Source organism: Moschus berezovskii, chromosome 22 (genome assembly GCF_049115385.1).
Source record: "Moschus berezovskii isolate FMDL1 chromosome 22, NW_MosBer_1.0, whole genome shotgun sequence".
In the NCBI taxonomy this organism is placed as follows: Eukaryota; Metazoa; Chordata; class Mammalia; order Artiodactyla; family Moschidae; genus Moschus; species Moschus berezovskii.
Genome location: NC_142481.1, coordinates 17,941,921 through 17,959,321, shown reverse-complemented (window position 1 = coordinate 17,959,321; position 17,401 = coordinate 17,941,921). Strand labels below are relative to the sequence as shown.

The 17,401-nt window shown below is 45.6% G+C and overlaps 1 protein-coding gene across 1 annotated transcript in view; it reads right to left on the bottom strand.

Annotated features, from left to right (window-relative positions):
• Window positions 1-13,443, bottom strand: part of LOC148774368 (zinc finger protein 211-like) — a 29,111-nt gene extending 15,668 nt beyond the window's left edge. Inside the window, exons 1-4 of the mRNA XM_088829906.1 lie at window positions 13,350-13,443; window positions 8,166-8,203; window positions 5,482-5,608; window positions 4,117-4,187 (exon numbers count right to left, since the gene is read on the bottom strand). Of these exons, the coding sequence (XP_088686032.1) occupies window positions 4,117-4,187; window positions 5,482-5,608; window positions 8,166-8,203; window positions 13,350-13,443 (330 nt within the window). The remainder of the gene's footprint in view (window positions 1-4,116; window positions 4,188-5,481; window positions 5,609-8,165; window positions 8,204-13,349) is intronic.
• Window positions 13,444-17,401: the final 3,958 nt, after the last annotated feature.

The window sequence follows — 17,401 nt, the reverse complement described above, 5'->3', positions numbered from 1 at the left end:
CCACCCAACCATCTCATATTCTGTCGTCCCTTTCTCCTCCTGCCTTCAATATTTCCCAGCATCAGGGTCTTTTCAAATGAGTCAGCTCTTCACATCAGGTAGCCAAAGTTGACTGGAGTTTCAGCTTCAACATCAATCCTTTCAATGAATATTCAGGACTGATTTCTTTTAGGATGGACTGGTTGGCTCTCTTTGCAGTCCAAGGGTCTCTCAAGAGTCTTCTCCAACAGCACAGTTCAAAAGCATCAATTCTTCGGCACTCAGCTTTCTTTATAGTCCAACATTCACATCCATACATGACTACTGGATATAGCCTTGACTAGATGGACCTTTGTTGGCAAAGTAATGTCTCTACTTTTTAATATGCTATCTAGGTTGTATCTCCAACTGTTACCATTACACATCTGTCAGCCAGGAGTAGAGCCCAATTATCCATCTCTTCAATATTTAGTTTATAGGAAAGATGGGAGAAGGTTAAGTATGTTAAATCAAAAAGGTGCAAAAAACCAAATCTAGAATGAGATCAATTCTAATAGACTAGTGACCCAGCAAATTCAACAAATAAATCAGAATAAAAGGAAGTAAGTGGCACCTATTTGTTAAGAGACTTATGAAACATACCTATTAAAAGTAATATGGGTATGTGTTAGATATTGATTACACTTCATCAACTTAAAAACAAACATATTTTGGAAACAACTGAGAAAACTGAGTACTGATAACATATAAGATTTTAAAGTATTTTAATTTTGGGTGATATAGCCCTTACATTTTAGAAATGCATCTTTGTTTTTGGCTATGTTAGGTTTTTGTTGTGGCGCATAGGCTTTGTTGTGGTGCATGGGCTTTCTCCTGTTGTGGTACATGGCTTCTTTTATTGTGGAGCACAGGTCTAGAGTGCAAGGGCTCAGTAGTTGCAGCACGCTAGCTTCTCTAGCTGTGGTACACGAACTCTCTAGTTGTGGTGTGCTGGCTTAGTTTCCCTGCAGCACGTGGAATATTAGCTCCCCAGCCAGGGATCAAACCTGCATCCCCTGTACTGGAATGTGGATTCTTAACCACTGGACCACCAGAGAAGTCCCTAGAAATGCATCTTGAAGAGATTACAATTAAATGACACGATGTGTATGCTTATAAATAACTCAGTAATAAGCATGGGTATAGATGAATCAAGAATGGCCATGAACTAGCAAATTGGAGAAGGAAATGGCAACCCACTCCAGTGTTCTTGCCTGGAGAATCCCAGGGACGGGGAAGCCTGGTGAGCTGCCGTCTATAGGGTCACACAGAGTCAGACATGACTGAAGTGACTGAGCAGCAGCAGCAGCAGCAGCAAATACATGAAAAGATGCTCAACATCACTCATTATCAGAGAAATGCAATTCAAAACCACTGTGAGGTACCATCTCACGCTGGTCAGAATGACTGCCATCAAAATGTCTACAAACAATAAATGCTGGAGAGGGTGTGGAGAAAAGGGAACCCTCTTACTCTGTTGGTAGGAATGCAAACTAGTACAGCCACTATGGAGAACAGTGTGGAGATTCCTTTAAAAACTGAAAATAGAATTGCCATATGACCCAGCAATCCCACTGCTGGGCATACACACTAAGGAAACTAGAATTGAAAGAGACCCATGTACCCCAATGTTCGTTGCAGCACTGTTTACAATAGCTAGGACATGGAAGCAGCCTAGATATCCATTGGCAGATGAATGGAAAATAAAGTTGTGGTACAAATATACAATGGAATATTACTCAGCTATAAAAAAGAACACATTTGAGTCAGTTCTAATGAGGTGGATTAAACTAGAGCCTATTATACAGAGTGAAGTAAGCCAGAAAGAGAAACTCCAATACAGTATATTAATGCATATATATGTAATTTAGAAAGATGGTAACAACAACCCTATATGCAAGACAGCAAAAGAGACACAGATGTCAAGAACAGACTTTTGGACACTGCGGGAGATGGTGAGGGTGGGATGATTTGGGAGAACAGCATTGAAACATGTATATTACCACATGCAAAATAGATAACCAGTCCAAGTTTGATGCATGAAACAGGGGACAACCCAGAGGGATGGGATGGGGAGGGAGGTGGGAAGGGGGTTTGGGATGGGGAGGGGGACACAGGTACACCTGTGGCTGGTTCATGTCAAGATATGGCAAAAACCACCACAACATTGTAAAGTAATTAGCTTCCAATTAAATTAATTTTAAAAAAAGGATGGCCATGAAATGATAAATAATGGAAGATTGAGGAATAGTTCATGGAGCTTTATAACAGTTCCCTCCAGTTATATGTACATGTCTGTATGTGTGGGTATATATATATATGAAAAATATCTATTACAAAAAGAAGATTATGTCCTTGCAATAATAATTTTATGTTAATAAGATGGATTAAAAAGAGTAGGAGGAAATATTTTGGTTTCAGGAGTATAAGCATATATCAAAAACATCAAATTGCACACTCTTTGTGCAGTTTAAGTGAATCATACCTCAATAAAGCTGTTAAAAAACCAAAGGTACTAAATACTCAAAACTTGTCTTTCCTAGTCATGTTACTACTATGTATGTTCTTGGGTTTACTTACGAAAACTCTATCAGTATGGTGGAAAAAAAATAAAATGATGAGCTACTGTGCATCTCTTCTTATTCCATATTCAGTGGCATCATTTTGGCGTCTTGAAATTGGCCACTGTGGGGACCTGCCCGGTGTAAAGGTAAGACGGCTTCTACAACAGAAACATGTAGTGACATATCGGGCAAGAGCCTTGGATAGGCGAGACAGTACAAGAAAGCTTGCCACAAATTTGTAACTTATGGAGAATCTCACTGTGGACGTTCATATATAAAAGATTCAACATTAGGCAGATGTCTTCATCACAAAGGCTCTCCTCTAGTGTTGTTATGTTGAGCAAGTAGACTGCACCGTCCCTGTATGTCTATGGTGACTGTGTGAAATTCCTGCTGTTCAATGAGGTTAAACTATCACCTGAAGGCTTTCCTATGTTCACTACACTCGTAAGGTCTCTCTGTAGTGTGGACTTCCCTGGTGTTAAATGAGGTTAGATCTTTGGATGAAGACTTTCTTAATTCACTGTACTCATAAGACCTATAAGATTGAATATTTGGTGCTGAATCAGAGAAGACCTTTGACTGAAGACTTTCCCACATTCATGGCACTTGTGACACCTTTCTCCACTGTGGATTTTTCTCTTGCTAAATAAGGATAGGCCTTTGGCCTAAAGTTTTCTCTTCAGACAAGCTTTCAGTGATAAATCAGAGCAGACTTTGAACTGAAAGCTTCTCTACTTCATGAGGCTTTTTTCTAGTGTGCAGTCTCCAGTGCTAAATAAGGTGAGTGCTTCAGCTAAAGAATTCCCCACATTCTTTACACTCATAAAACCTTCCTCTAATGTGAACTATCCAATATTTAATGAGGTTGAAGCTTTCCTAGAGGCTCTCCCATACCCACTGCATTCAGAAAGTCTTTCTCCAAGATGAAATCTCTGGTGTTCAAGAAAGCTAGATAAAGAATTTCCCATATTCACTGCATTAATAAGGTCTTTCTTCAGTGTAAATTCATGGGAGAGAACAGGTCTGTATTTGCAGATGAAGATTTTACCACATTTGTGGAAAGTTTAAGTACTTTTTCCTTTTTGTGGAGTCTCTGGTATTTGTGGTTGAAGGCTTTCCTGCATCCATCACACTTCTAATGAATTTTTCTACTATGAATGGTCACCCACACTCAGTGCTGCTGCATGGCTTCTTCTGTTGTAAGTGGACTGGTGCTACAGGAAGCTTGAACTGACCAGGAAGCACTTCCCAACTTTGTTTCAGGTAAAGGAATTCTTTGGTATATGGAGTTTGTAGCTCTTCACAAACAAGGCCCTGCCACATCCCTTCTGAAAAATTTTCTCTACTGTGCTGCTTCTGGTGAAGGTTTATACTAAAAGAATGGTTTCCCACATGCCCCATAAGTAAACGGTTTTGACTTGGGATGTGTGCCCCTTTCCTCAGCCAAGTGCAAAATGTCTTTTAAGACAGAGACACATATCTCACAGGAGTGGGCTTTGTAGGGAAAGGGACCTGCTTTGGGAGTCCTGACCTGTGACATTCCTTCTACAGAAACACTCTGCCCAGAAGGTTCCTCCTTGTCTTCCCCTCCATGCCAATAACCTGGAAACAAAGAAACACAGCTGAAGGACAGCTGACTCTGGTGGGAAGGAGCAACCTCCATCACAAAAGTGCATCTGATACACTAATGAATGAGTGCATGTGAGTCCACAGGATTGTTGTCAGGAGGAGGGAGTTGGAGTCAGGTTGAGGAAGCAGCTGCTGTGCAGCAATGGTCCTCTAAAGGTCACAGCATGGGGGACATAAAGGACACAGTGAAGAACCAAGTTCAGGAGAAAGGGTGGGGTACAGCACAAAGAGATGCAGGTCTACAACTTACTCTGAATGGTTTCTAGCACATCTCTGCTGATGACACAGAGAGCTATGCAGAGGGGTGTGTCTGGGCCCAAGAAAATCCAACAGCATCAGAGTAGCTCTTGTTCAAACACTACTTAGAGATATGTGCACATCTCACAACACAATATGCGGGGGGCAGTGATGGAGAACACTGTGAGAAAAAGCAGTGGAGAAGAATGGGGGGAATCCATTGTGAGAGTTAGGATTCACCGTGACAGAGAGTCAGTGTAGAAATGACAAGTTAGTAACGTGTCAAGAATGGAGGAGGAAAGGTAGAAATAAAGTGTGGCCGCTGGTACTGGCACCAAAATGTAGAGGAAACAGAACAGAATCATGGTATGAACTGAACACACAGTCCTGAGATCACTCCCCCTCACTTGCCACTCAATAGTGCCAGGGACCCTCTGAGCCGATTTTGTGGAGCTGGAGTCATGTCCACCCTGAGAAGCATCCATAGGTCTCCCCTGACCCCCCATGTAAAGATAGTGCCTGGATGATACAAGCTCTAAGGAAAAGACTGGACAGGTGAGTGGCCAGCACTGGCCTAGAGCAACTCAGAGCAACAGACATAGGAAAGAAAATTCAATATTACCAAAATTAACCTCGGCAGAGGATCTTGCAAGAATAGCCTATAGGCCACGCAAGTAGTGACCATATCAGTGACTACAATTACTAGCATAGGCAGAAACGAGGATACAGAAGCTAGAGGAAGGGAGTAGAACCTAGGGCAGAGGTGACACCTGGCCAAAGAAAGGGAAACCAAGGTGGGATCTAAAGGCTAACTGCAAGACTTCTGACTCCTTCCCTGAAAGGCTTTGGGGAAGCAGGTACTGGGATTGAGTGAGAAAGACAGGACACTGCAGACAGCTCAGTCCTAGCAACCAGAGCACCTACTCAGGGTACTGGGGAAGGAAGCAGTGCCTGTGGCCCTGATGTGAGAAAGATTTGATCTGTCCATGGGGAAAAGGAAAATATACTGGGGCAGGTATGAGGGTCTTACCTAGAGAGGTCATAAGTGCAAAGTTTTCCAGCATCACATTGCAGTATAGGACTTTCTGGGCCTCATCAAGGAGAGCCCATTCCTCCCGGGAAAAGTACACTGCCACATCCTCAAAGGTTATGCTGCCCTGCCATGATGAGGAGAGAGGAAATCATGAACAGGGGTCAAGGATCCCCAATCCATATCCCCACATATGTATTCCACACTCGTACTTCTCCCCAGCTCCACAACTCAGATGAGGCATCGGACCCTGGTGCTGTTTGTGTCTGTTCCCTCCTAGTGGTCCCATTAGTTACTGTGTCTAGCTCTCAGCAACATTAGGCAGGTGGGCACAAGGATGCCATTAAGATCCAGGCCTGCCATGCAAGGCTCTACCTGTCCTGCCAGGCAATTCCCGGGAAGTCCCCCAGATGGTGCCTCCCAAGCACAACCAAATTTGGGCCTGCCCTTCATCCTTCAGTCCCTAATACCAGGACACTGGTGACATCACTTCATACTTCTTCTTCATGTGCATATCATACTTTAGACTGTACCTCTCTTCTATCTCCAGTCCCTCCTGCCACCACCACCACCTCCCTGTCCCATGCTGTAAGCCTCTCCCTGGCTTCCCCATGTGCTACTTACCTCATGGTGTCAAGATTATGCAAATGCAAACAGGATTCAGCACTACTCCAGACACTCATTGGCTCCCACTGCCAGGGGCAGCCTTGAATCCTGCTATCCCATCCTCACTTCCTGGCTTATTGCTTGTGTCACCCTCAGTCATTCAGAACCACATGCATTCAGATCCCACTGGTCCTCTTCCACTTCCGTGTGGCACTTACTGTCCCCTTGTTAGTCACAACACTCCTCTTTCAACCTAGCACTCATTCAAAGGCCAACCTCATGGCTCTCCTCCTACAGCTTAGTGACTCGATGAAACAACCACATTTTTCCCAGACTGAATCCACCAGCCTGACTGAAACACTCCAGGGTCACCCAGAATCCTAGTAAGTCCATAGACCTGAGCATAGGAATCAGCCTCAGCCTTAGCGTCGTGTTTCCTCAGTTATATCTAGGCTTCTGCATTGTTTCAATGTCTACTCTTCCCTTGGAAGCCTTGACCACCTGCCAGACCATCCTCTTCCCAAGCCCTCTTTCATGGCCAGTTGTCTCCCTCAACAGTGCTTGTGATTGCACATTACCCCTAACCAGGTACTCAAACAAGAGACCCTGTTCTGGGGCACCATCTTCCCTATCCTGGCCTGCTAATAGCATTACCACCATAACCTCCTCCCAAATGTGACCCACAACTCCACCTCATCTTGGATACACAGAGTAACCACCACCATTTTGATGTCTCCACCTTGAATCATTCCACAGAGTTGCAGATATTTATGTCTAACTGCCAATTTAATCAGAGAAGGCACTGGCAAGCCACTCCAGTACTCTTGCCTAGAAAATCCCATGGATGGAGGAGCCTGGTAGGCTGCAGTCCGTGGGGTCGCTAAGGATCAGACACGACTGAGCAAGTTCACTTCCACATTTCACTTTCACACATTGGAGAAGGAAATGGCAACCCACTCCAGTGTTCTTGCCTGGAGAATCCCAGGGACGGGGGAGCCTGGTGGGCTTCCGTCTATGGGGTCACACAGAGTCGGACATGACTGAAGTGACTTAGCAGCAGCAGCAGCCAATTTAATGCCTTCAAGCAGTATTTTCTGAAACATCTCAGATTCTTAACATGGCTTGCCTCCCCCCAAAAAATAAAACAAAAAACTCCTGATATTCCTATTAAAAATTACTGCCAGCTTTCTTTTCTTCCCTCCAAAACCTCAGAGTAATCCCCAACTCCTACCATTTTCTCGCTCATCCTCAACATTAGAACATCCAGTCAGTCATACATTAAAGGGGCTTCTGTGGTGGCTCAGAGAGTAAAGAATCTGCCTGCAATGCAGAAGACCTGGCTTCAATCTCTGGGTCAGGAAGATGCCCTGGAGAAGGGAATGGCTACTCACTTAAGTATTCTTGCCTGAAGAATTCTATGGACAGAGGAGTCTGGGGGGTGGGGTGGGGTGGGGATATGGTCCATGGGGTCGAAGAGTCGAACACAAATGAGTGACTATAAACACATCCCTCTCACCCACTCACTCATATATGAAAAAACAGATCCAGAATCCAACCACTTCTCCTTCCAGTTACCACCAAAACTCATCTGGATTACTGTAGTAACGTCATCCCTGGTCTTCCTGCCTCATCCCTCACTCCCCTAAATCTGTTCTTCACTCTGAAGTCTGACAGAGCCTTCTAAGACCTGAGTCACATAACCTCCTTGTTCCTGTACTATTGCTCCTATCCTCTCCAGGAAAACATTCAACTTCTCAGGCTGCCATTTCAGGTCTGACTGTTTCTTTCCTGATCACCAGAGGAAAGAGAAATGTGGTTCTTTGAACACTCCCAGCTCAACCTTACCTTCAAGCATTTGGAATACTGCTACGTGTGCCTGGAATAATCTACCCCACCTCATTCCCTTGGTTGCCAGACATAAGAACTATTTCACACAAACACTGACCTAGGGCTTGGGGTTTCTCAAGAGTCCCCAGGCCAAAGGACTAGGAGAGTTACAGTCTGCATCCTAGAGCATCACAATCTCAGAGAACCTGTGTGTTCTGTGTGAAAGTTGGGACTGGTGAGATCCCACTCACCTCGCTAGGGTCCTTAAGCACTTCTGTGGCCATGGAACCTGTGGGAAGAGGGAGGCTGTGAGAAACAAGTCACCATGGAAGGGCTCCATGGGCTCAAACCTCCACTGTACCCTTGCCTAGTGCTGGGGCCAAGTGACCTTGGGCTTACTGTTAACTTCTCTTTTTTTAAATTTTATTTATTTTTGTCTGTGCTGGGTCTTCCTGCTGTGTGGACTTTCCACTGGTTGCAGAGAGCAGGGGCTACTCTTCATTGCAGAGCAAGGGCTTCTCATTATGTTGGCTTCTCTTGTTGCAGAACAGGGGCTCCAAAGCACAGGCTCAAAGTTCAGTTCAGTTCAGTTCAGTTCAGTCGCTCAGTCATGTCCGACTCTCCATGACCCCATGAATCACAGCACGCCAGGCCTCCCTGTCCATCACCAACTCCCGGAGTTCACTCAAACTCATGTCCAGAGTCGGTGATGCCATCCAGCCATCTCATTCTCTGTCGTCCCCTTCTCCTCCCGCCCCCAACCTTTCCCAGCATCAGAGTCTTTTCCAGTGAGTCAATTCGTCGCATGAGGTGGCCAAAGTATTGCAGTTTCAGCTTTAGCATGAGTCCTTCCAATGAACACCCAGGATTAATCTCTTTTAGAATGGACTGGTTGGATCTCCTTGCAGTCCAAGAGACTCTCAAGAGTCTTCTCCAACACCACAGTTCAAAGGCATCAATTCTTCGGCGCTCAACTTTCTTCACAGTCCAACTCTCACATCCATACATGACCATGGGAAAAACCATAGCCTTGACTAGACGGACCTTTGTTGGAAAAGTAATGTCTCTGCGTTTTAATATACTATCAAGGTTGGTCATAACTTTCCTTCCAAGTCTTTCCTTGCTAAGTCTTTTAATTTCATGGCTGCAATCAGCATCTGCAGTGATTTTGGAGCCCCAAAAAATAAAGTCTGACACTGTTTCCACTGTTTTTCCATCTATTTCCCATGAAGTGATGGGACCAGATGGTGTGATCTTTGTTTTCTGAATGTTGAGCTTCAAGCCAATCTTTTCACTGTCCTCTTTCACTTTCATCAAGAGGCTTTTTAGTTCCTCTTTACTTTCTGCCATAAGGGTAGTGTCATCTGCATATCTAAGGTTATTGATATTTCTCCCAGCAATCTTGATTCCAGCCAGTGCTTCTTCCAGCCCAGCGTTCCTCATGATGTACTCTCAGTTCAATTCAGTTCAGTCGCTCAGTCCTGTCCAATTCTTGCTGCTGCTAAGTCACTTCAGTCGTGTCCGACTCTGTGTGACCCCATAGATGGAAGCCCACCAGGCTCCCCCGTCCCTGGGATTCTCCAGGCAAGAACACTGGAGTGGGTTGCCATTTCCTTCTCCAATGTGTGAAAGTGGAAAGTGAAAAGTGAAAGTGAAGTCGCTCAGTCGTGTCTGACCCTTAGCGACCCCACGGACTGCAGCCTACCAGGCTCCTCCATCCATGGGATTTTCTAGGCAATAGTACTGGAGTGGCTTGCCATTGCCTTCTCCAGTCCAACTCTTAGCGACCCCATGAACCACAGCACGCCAGGCCTCCCTGTCCATCACCAACTCCCGGAGTTCACTCAAACTCATGTCCATTGAGTTGGTGATGCCATCCAGCCACCTCATTCTCTGTCGTCCCCGTCTCCTCCTACCCTCAATAGCTCCCAGCATCAGAATCTTTTCCAGTGAGTCAACTAGTCACATGAGGTGGCCAAAGTATTGGAGTTTCAGCTTTAGCATAAGTCCTTCCAATGAACACCCAGGATTGATTTCCTCTAGAATGGACTGGTTAGATCTCCTTGCAGTGCAAGGGACTCTCAAGAGTCTTCTCCAGCACCACAGTTCAAAAGCATCAATTCTTCGGCAATCAGCTCTCTTCACAGTCCAACTCTCACATCCATACATGACCACGGGAAAAACCATTGCCTTGACTAGACGGACCTTGGTTGGCAAAGTAATGTCTCTGCTTTTTAATATGCTATCTAGGTTGGTCATAACTTTCCTTCCAAGGAGTAAGCATCTTTTAATTTCCTGGCTGCAATCAGCATCTGCAGTGATTTTGGAGCCCCAAAAAATAAAGTCTGACACTGTTTCGACTGTTTCCCCATCTATTTCCCAAGAAGTGATGGGACCAGATGCCATGATCTTCGTTTTCTGAATGTTAAGCTTCAAGCCAACCTTTTCACTCTCCTCTTTCACTTTCATCAATAGGCCTTTGAGTTCCTCTTCACTTTCTGCCATAAGGGTGGTGTCATCTGCATATCTGAGATTATTGATATTTCTCCAAACAATCTTTTTTTTGTAATTAATTTATTTTTTATTGGAGGCAAATTATTTTACAATATTATATTGGTTGGTTTTGCCATATATTGACATGAATTCGCCCCGGGTTTACCTAAGTTCCCCCTCCTGAACCCCCCTCCCACCTCCCTCCTCCCTTTATCCTCCCTCTGTTCTCCCAGCAATCTTGATTCCAGCTTGTGGTTCTTCCAGCCCAGCGTTCCTCATGATGTACTCTGCATATAAGTTAAATAAGCAGGGTGACAATATACAACCTTGACGTACTCCTTTTCCTATTTGGAACCAGTCTGTTGTTCCATGGCCAGTTCTAACTGTTGCTTCCTGACCTGCATACAGCTTTCTCAAGAGGCAGGTCAGGTGGTCTGGGATTCCCATCTCTTTCAGAATTTTCCACAGTTTATTGTGATCCACACAGTCAAAGGCCTTGGCATAGTCAATGAAACAGAAATAGATGTTTTTCTGAAACTCTCTTGCTTTCTCCATAATCCAGCAGATGTTGGCAATTTGATCTCTGGTGCCTCTGCCTTTTCTAAAACCTGCTTGAACATCTGGAAGTTCACGATTCACATATTGCTGAAGCCTAGCTTGGAGAATTTTGAGCATGACTTTACTAGCGTGTGAGATGAGTGCAATTGTGTGGTAGTTTGAGCATTCGTTGGCATTGCCTTTCTTTGAGATTGGAATGAAGACTGGCCTTTTCCAGTCCTGTGGCCACTGCTGAGTTTTCCAAATTTGCTGGCATACTGAGTGCAGCACTTTCACAGCATCATCTTTCAGGATTTGAAATAGCTCAACTGGAATTCCATCACCTCCACTAGCTTTGTTTGTAGTGATGCTCTCTAAGGCCCACTTGACTTCACATTCCAAGATGTCTTGTTCCAGGTGAGTGATCATGCCATTGTGATTACCTTCATCGTGAAGATCTTTTTTGTACAGTTCTTCTGTGTATTCTTGACACCTCTTCTTAATATCTTCTGCTTCTGTTAGGTCCATACCATTTCTGTCCTTTATCAAGCCCATCTTTGCATGAAATGTTCCCTTGATATCTCTAATTTTCTTGAAAAGATCTCTTGTTTTTCCTATTCTGTTGTTTTCCTCTATTTCTTTGCATTGATCACTGAGGAAGGCTTTCTTATCTCTCCTTGCTATTCTTTGGAACTCTGCATTCAGATGCTTATATCTTTACTTTCCTCCTTTACTTTTCGCTTCTCTTCTTTTCACAGCTATTTGTAAGGCCTCCTCAGACAGCCATTTTGCTTTTTTGCATTTCTTTTCCATGGGGATGGTCTTGGTCCCTGTCTCCTGTACAATGTCACAAACCTCCGTCCAGAGTTCATCAGGCACTCTATCTATCAGATCTAGACCCTTAAATCTATTTCTCACTTCCACTGTATAATCATAAGGGATTTGATTTAGGTCATATCTGAATGGTCTAGTGGTTTTCCCTACTTTCTTCAATTTCAGTCTGAATTTGGCAATAAGGAGTTCATGATCTGAGCCACAGTCAGCCCCTGGTCTTGGTTTTGCTGACTGTATAGAGCTTCTCCATCTTTGGCTGCAAAGAATATAATCAATCTGATTTCGGTATTGACCATCTGGTGATGTCCATGTGTAGAGTCTTCTCTTGTGTTGTTGGAAGAGGGTGTTTGCTATGACCAGTGCGTTCTCTTGGCAAAGCTCTATTAGCCTTTGCCCTGCTTCATTTCGTGCTCCAAGGCCAAATTTGCCTGTTACTCCAGGTGTTTCTTGACTTCCTACTTTTGCATTCCAGTCCCCTATAATGAAAAGGACATCTTTTTTGGGTGTTAGTTCTAAAAGGTCTTGTAGGTCTTCATAGAACTGTTCAACTTCGGCTTCTTCAGCATTACTGGTTGGGGCATAGACTTGGATTACTGTAATATTGAATGAAAGTTAAATAAGCAAGGTGACAATATACAGCCTTGACGTACTCCTTTTCCTATTTAAGTTGCAGCAAATGGGCTTAGTTGCTCTGAGGCACATGGTAACTTCCTGGATCAAGGATTGAACCTGTGGTCTCCGGCATTGGCAGGTGGATTCTTTACCACTGAGCCACCAGGGAAGCCTTATTGTTAACTTCTGTATCCTAGTCTTCAGTAATACCTCTTACCAGCTGCATGACTTTGGAGAAGGGCTCAACCTTCAGGTGACTCACTGTCCTCATCACCCCTTTTCCAGTTGGGGGAAAATTTTAAAAACTCTAACTCAGACTGTGTTCCTTCTCTGTTCACAACCCTCCATGGTTCCAAGCACCATGAGAACCTAGGTACACCTTCTCCACCTGCCATTCCAAGCTCCACTCCCCAGTCACACTCTGTTCTGTACAGACAGGACATGAAACCCAGGTTTCCCCAACAGTCCTGGACCAGAAGCTCCTCGAGGTGTTTGCACAAGCGATCTCTCTGCTTGTAACACTCCCACATCTCATCACACTGACTTTCGGAAATGGGCCCTCCCTTCTCACACCCCTGCAGGTACTGGACCCTCTGACCTAGGCTGTGGTAATTCGACCATACTCCCCATATGTGGGACTTTAGGATTCAAAAGTGGGAGTGGTTCAAGTGAGGGCCTGAAGATCTCAGCACCAACTCATGCCAGGTCCATCCATCAGTGAGGCCTCTGTGATCTGAGTCTGTGGGTGAACAGGGACGGGAATGACAGGTGACCAGTGTGGGAACTCCAACATCACCCCTTCCAGCCCAGCCCTAACGTGAGGTCCTGCCAGGGAGCCCCCACTCCAAGCCTCAGATTCACCGCTGTGCAGTGAGGACAACAGTTTCTCTCGACCTTTCAGTCTCTGGTTGCCTCAGACCCGACTCAGCGATCAGGAGCTATGGAGCTGGTGAACCTGCCCCAAGCCAGCCAAAACGACGGCCACAAAGGGAGACCGGAAGTCCCGCCCCTATCTGTTGCCAAACATGGCTCGCCCCTCTCCCGCGCCTTCATTGGTTCAGCACTGCCGCTGTTCGGCGCAGAGCACACTGGGTAATACAGTCACCTCTCCGCACGCGGCGACGAGCTTATGTGCCATCCATTCCAAGCTGCGGAAAAGGCGCTTTGGTTTCTCTGACAGGAAAGGCACATGGATTTGTGAGCAGTGTTGTCTGCAGTCGATCACCAAAGTGTTGATAAAGATTATTTCACAGTTCATCAAGGTTAGCATGCTCTTAGAGGCTAAACGGTTTTTCCGGTGCTCCAAAGACTGCAAATCCAAATGATAATTCCATGGTGTCACTGAGACTCAGAGTGCTTCCATACGTAGCTGGGAGCTAATAAACATAACTTATTGTTCTTCAAATGCATGTAGCCTAAAGTGTTAATCAGTTTTGTGCATTTCAGTATGTTCTGTCAGGAACTAAAAGAAAAAAAGCCAGATCAAGTAAGATGCAAGAAGGATGTTTGGAGGCTCTTCAAAGAAGTAACCCCACTGAGGATGGTATTTCCAAAAGTGATTCTTTTTCATTCTTGAAAATCTTGTAAAGAGAACATGTAGAGTTACCAGAATAGTGAAAGTGAACAGGGATCTATAGTGTTATGTTTATGCACTGATCTAACAAATGTTCACTGAAGATGTATTGTAGGTACATGGGAGACATCATGAAACAATTCAACGGAGCTTATATTATATTCAAGGAAGACAGACAGACAACAGGAAAGAAGTACTTGAGGACTTCCCTGGGGATCCAGTGGTTAAGAATCCACTTTTCAATGCGGTGGACATGGGTTTGATTCCTGGTTGGGGAACTAAGATCCCACATGCCTCAGGCCCACACACTCTGCAACCCACGTGCCACAACTAGAGAAACCTGAGCTCTGCTAAGAAGATTGCACCTGCTGCAACTAAGACCAGACACAGCTAAACAAATACATAATTTTTTTAAAAGACAGAGAAGAAATACTAAATCATATAAGTAGAATGTAGTAGGCAGAATGGAGAGGAGTGTTTATGTGCTGAGAAGTAGGGAGGTAGTTTGTAACATTACCACGAGGAGGAGCAGGACTGAAGCCACCAGCCTGGCTGCACCCCTCTCCCACCTGCTCCACCTGCTGGTTTTTAGGAATAGGACCTTTTGACACCAACAGGGATTTTTTTATTTGGTTTTTAACAACTCAGGATTTTGTTTTCATGCAGATTTGTGCAGTAAGGGAGATCTCCTTAGTAAGAAGATAACTGAGTAAACACTTGAAGGAGATGAGGAATGAGTCTGTTGGGTTTATTGTTTCAGGCAGTTCAAGGCAAAAGAAACAAGTGATTTGGGGGCTTCAGTGGGTGGAGCCTGGTGGGGGTTTGTGGTCACCTGCATCCTGGGGCTTCCTCACTGGATTCCTTAGCAGTGGAGGGACTAGGACCTCCAGAGGGACATTTCTCTGTTTTGCTCACTCCCGAGTCCTCCAGGGATGTCAGTGAGAACTCTGGGATCTGCCCTGTGGAGTCAGCAAAACCTCCAGCCCTGTTGTCTGGGGCATGAGATAGCATTGCCTTTCCTAGAACACCACTTCTCTGAGTTTGATCTGTGAACCAGCAGAGATGGTTCTCATCACATGAGAACACTTTTTTTTAAGGATTTTAAAAAATTATTATTTTATTTATTTAATAATTTTTGGCTGTGCTGGATCTTTACTGCCTCTAGAGTTTTTTCTTCTAGTTGTGGAGAGCGGGGGCTACTCCTTATTGGAGTGCACAGGCTTCTCATTGAGGTGGCTTCTTTTGTTGCTTCAAACAGGCACTACGACACTCGGGCTTCAGTAGTTGTGGTTCCGTGGGCTCTAGAGCACAAGCTCAATAGTTGTGATGGAGGAGCTTACTTGCTCTGAGGCTTGTTGGATCTTCCTAGACCAGGGATCAAACCTGTGTCCTCTGCACTGGCAGACGGATTCTTTACCACTGAGCCACCAGGCAAGTCCCACATGAGCATACTTAGGAAGTGCAAACTCTCAGTTGTTTGAACCTAGACCTACTGAATCAGACATTCTAGGGTTAAAGTCCAAAAATCTGCCTTAAAGGGGCTTTAGGTGATTTCATGCAAATTTAAGAACATTGTATCCTCCTGCTGTGATTCCTAGGAATAGGAATCACGCTGGTTTTGTTTGTTTTTTGCTACTAACAGGAATCACTTTTAAAGGCACAGGAGTTTTGAACTGAGGTTGCTGCTGCTGCTGCCAAGTCACTTCAGTCGTGTCCGACTCTGTGTGACCCCACAGACGGAAGCCCACCAGGCTCCTCCGTCCCTGGGATTCTCCAGGCAAGAACACTGGAGTGGGTTGCCATTTCCTTCTCCAATGTGTGAAAGTAAAAAGTGAAAGTCGCTCAGTCGTGTCCGACCCTTAGCGACCCCAAGGACTACAGCCTACCAGGCTCCTCCATCCATGGGATTCTCTAGGCAATAGTACTGGAGTGGCTTGTTGCAAAATGCATTTGAGAAGGTTATTTTTCCTAATACTTTAACATATAAAATGTCAACCCTATACACATTTCTAAAATACAAAGTAAAAAGTCTGATAATTTTAGCTTCTGGAGCAATGTTTACAAGCTTCTATTATCCTTTTAGAATTGAGTCTTCACATGTAAATCTTGCTTTATGCGTGTGTATTTATGTTCAGATATATTCCTATACACATTGTTTTTCTTAGTAAAAATAAAGTTATACTTTGAATGCTGATTTGCAGTTCGCGTTTCTCCATTTATCTTGGTCAACCTAAAGCTACCTCTTTAACTCCCAAAATCTCCTTTATGGACGGACACCTTGTGCGCCACAAGCCGCCTCCTCGTTTTAAAAACTGCCTCGTGTCACTGTCAGTATGCACCATGGCTGCCCAGAAGCGGTGGGGTCAGCCCCGGTTGGGGCTTTGCGACGGTGGCTTAAATCCGCTGGACCGCTCTGCCAAAGCCATGAAACAGGAGATCCTGTTAATGGCGGCTGCTCTCCAACCTTCAAGAGGTGAAGGACGCGGTTTGAGAGAGTGGGAGAGGCCGGTTGGGACGCCTTTCATGTCTCAGCGCTCAGATGCACCCCGGCCTAGCCTACTGGTTTCGTGTTCCGTTGTGGTCCCCATCTCCACGTCCAGGCGCCTGGCAGTGACGTCTGATCACCTCACTGCGGCTGCGCCCTGCGGTCCTGGCCAGGTTTCCCGAGGTTGTATGGTCAGGTGTGAGGGCTAAGGGGCCGCTCGATATGCGCTCGGGGGCGCCCTCTACTGGCAGGGAGTGGCCAGGCTGTCACGGGTCCCCAGGGAAGGCCTTCCGCCGCCGTGCTGACCTGACCCTGCTGGGGCCTGGGTGCCGGAAGTCCCTTCCTAATACTTTTCTGCTTTTCTCTGGAGTCTTAGAGCGAAATTCACTGCTAGAACCTGTTGGAAAAGTCACAAGGTGGGATGGCTGTCGCCGGCTGGCTGGCCGCTCCTTGGTGGCCTCCTGGGGGCCGCTGGTCAAGGTCGGGATTCTGTCTAGGAGCCAGCCTGGAGCATTTGGCCTGTGAAGGGAGATGTGGAGACTCAACCTCTAGAGCCAAAGGTCAAGATTTAGTCTCAGGACGCAGCTCCTGAGGGAGTGCTGGGAGCTCAGCTGGTGAGACCAGCACTGGGCGAGTTAGGCCCGGTGCCGAGACGAGCCAGAAACTTAGGATGGCACCCTATTCAGGGAGGGTAGGGCTTGAGGCGGCTTGAGGCGCAACACCCTCTCAGGGGCCTGTTGGTACCCTACTAGCAGGTTATCCACAAGAACTGATAGGGAAAGTTGAAAAGAACCTTAAAGTCTTCTGTGGGTCCGATGTCCCTGTGGCCAGTAACTCAGAACCCTTCTACCAGCAACTGTCAGCTGCTGGCCCTCTGGAGAAAGGGCATGCATGTTAAGGCACAGTGTTACTTCTAAGGGGTGGTCTCTCTGGGGTCTCTGCAGAATGCTCAC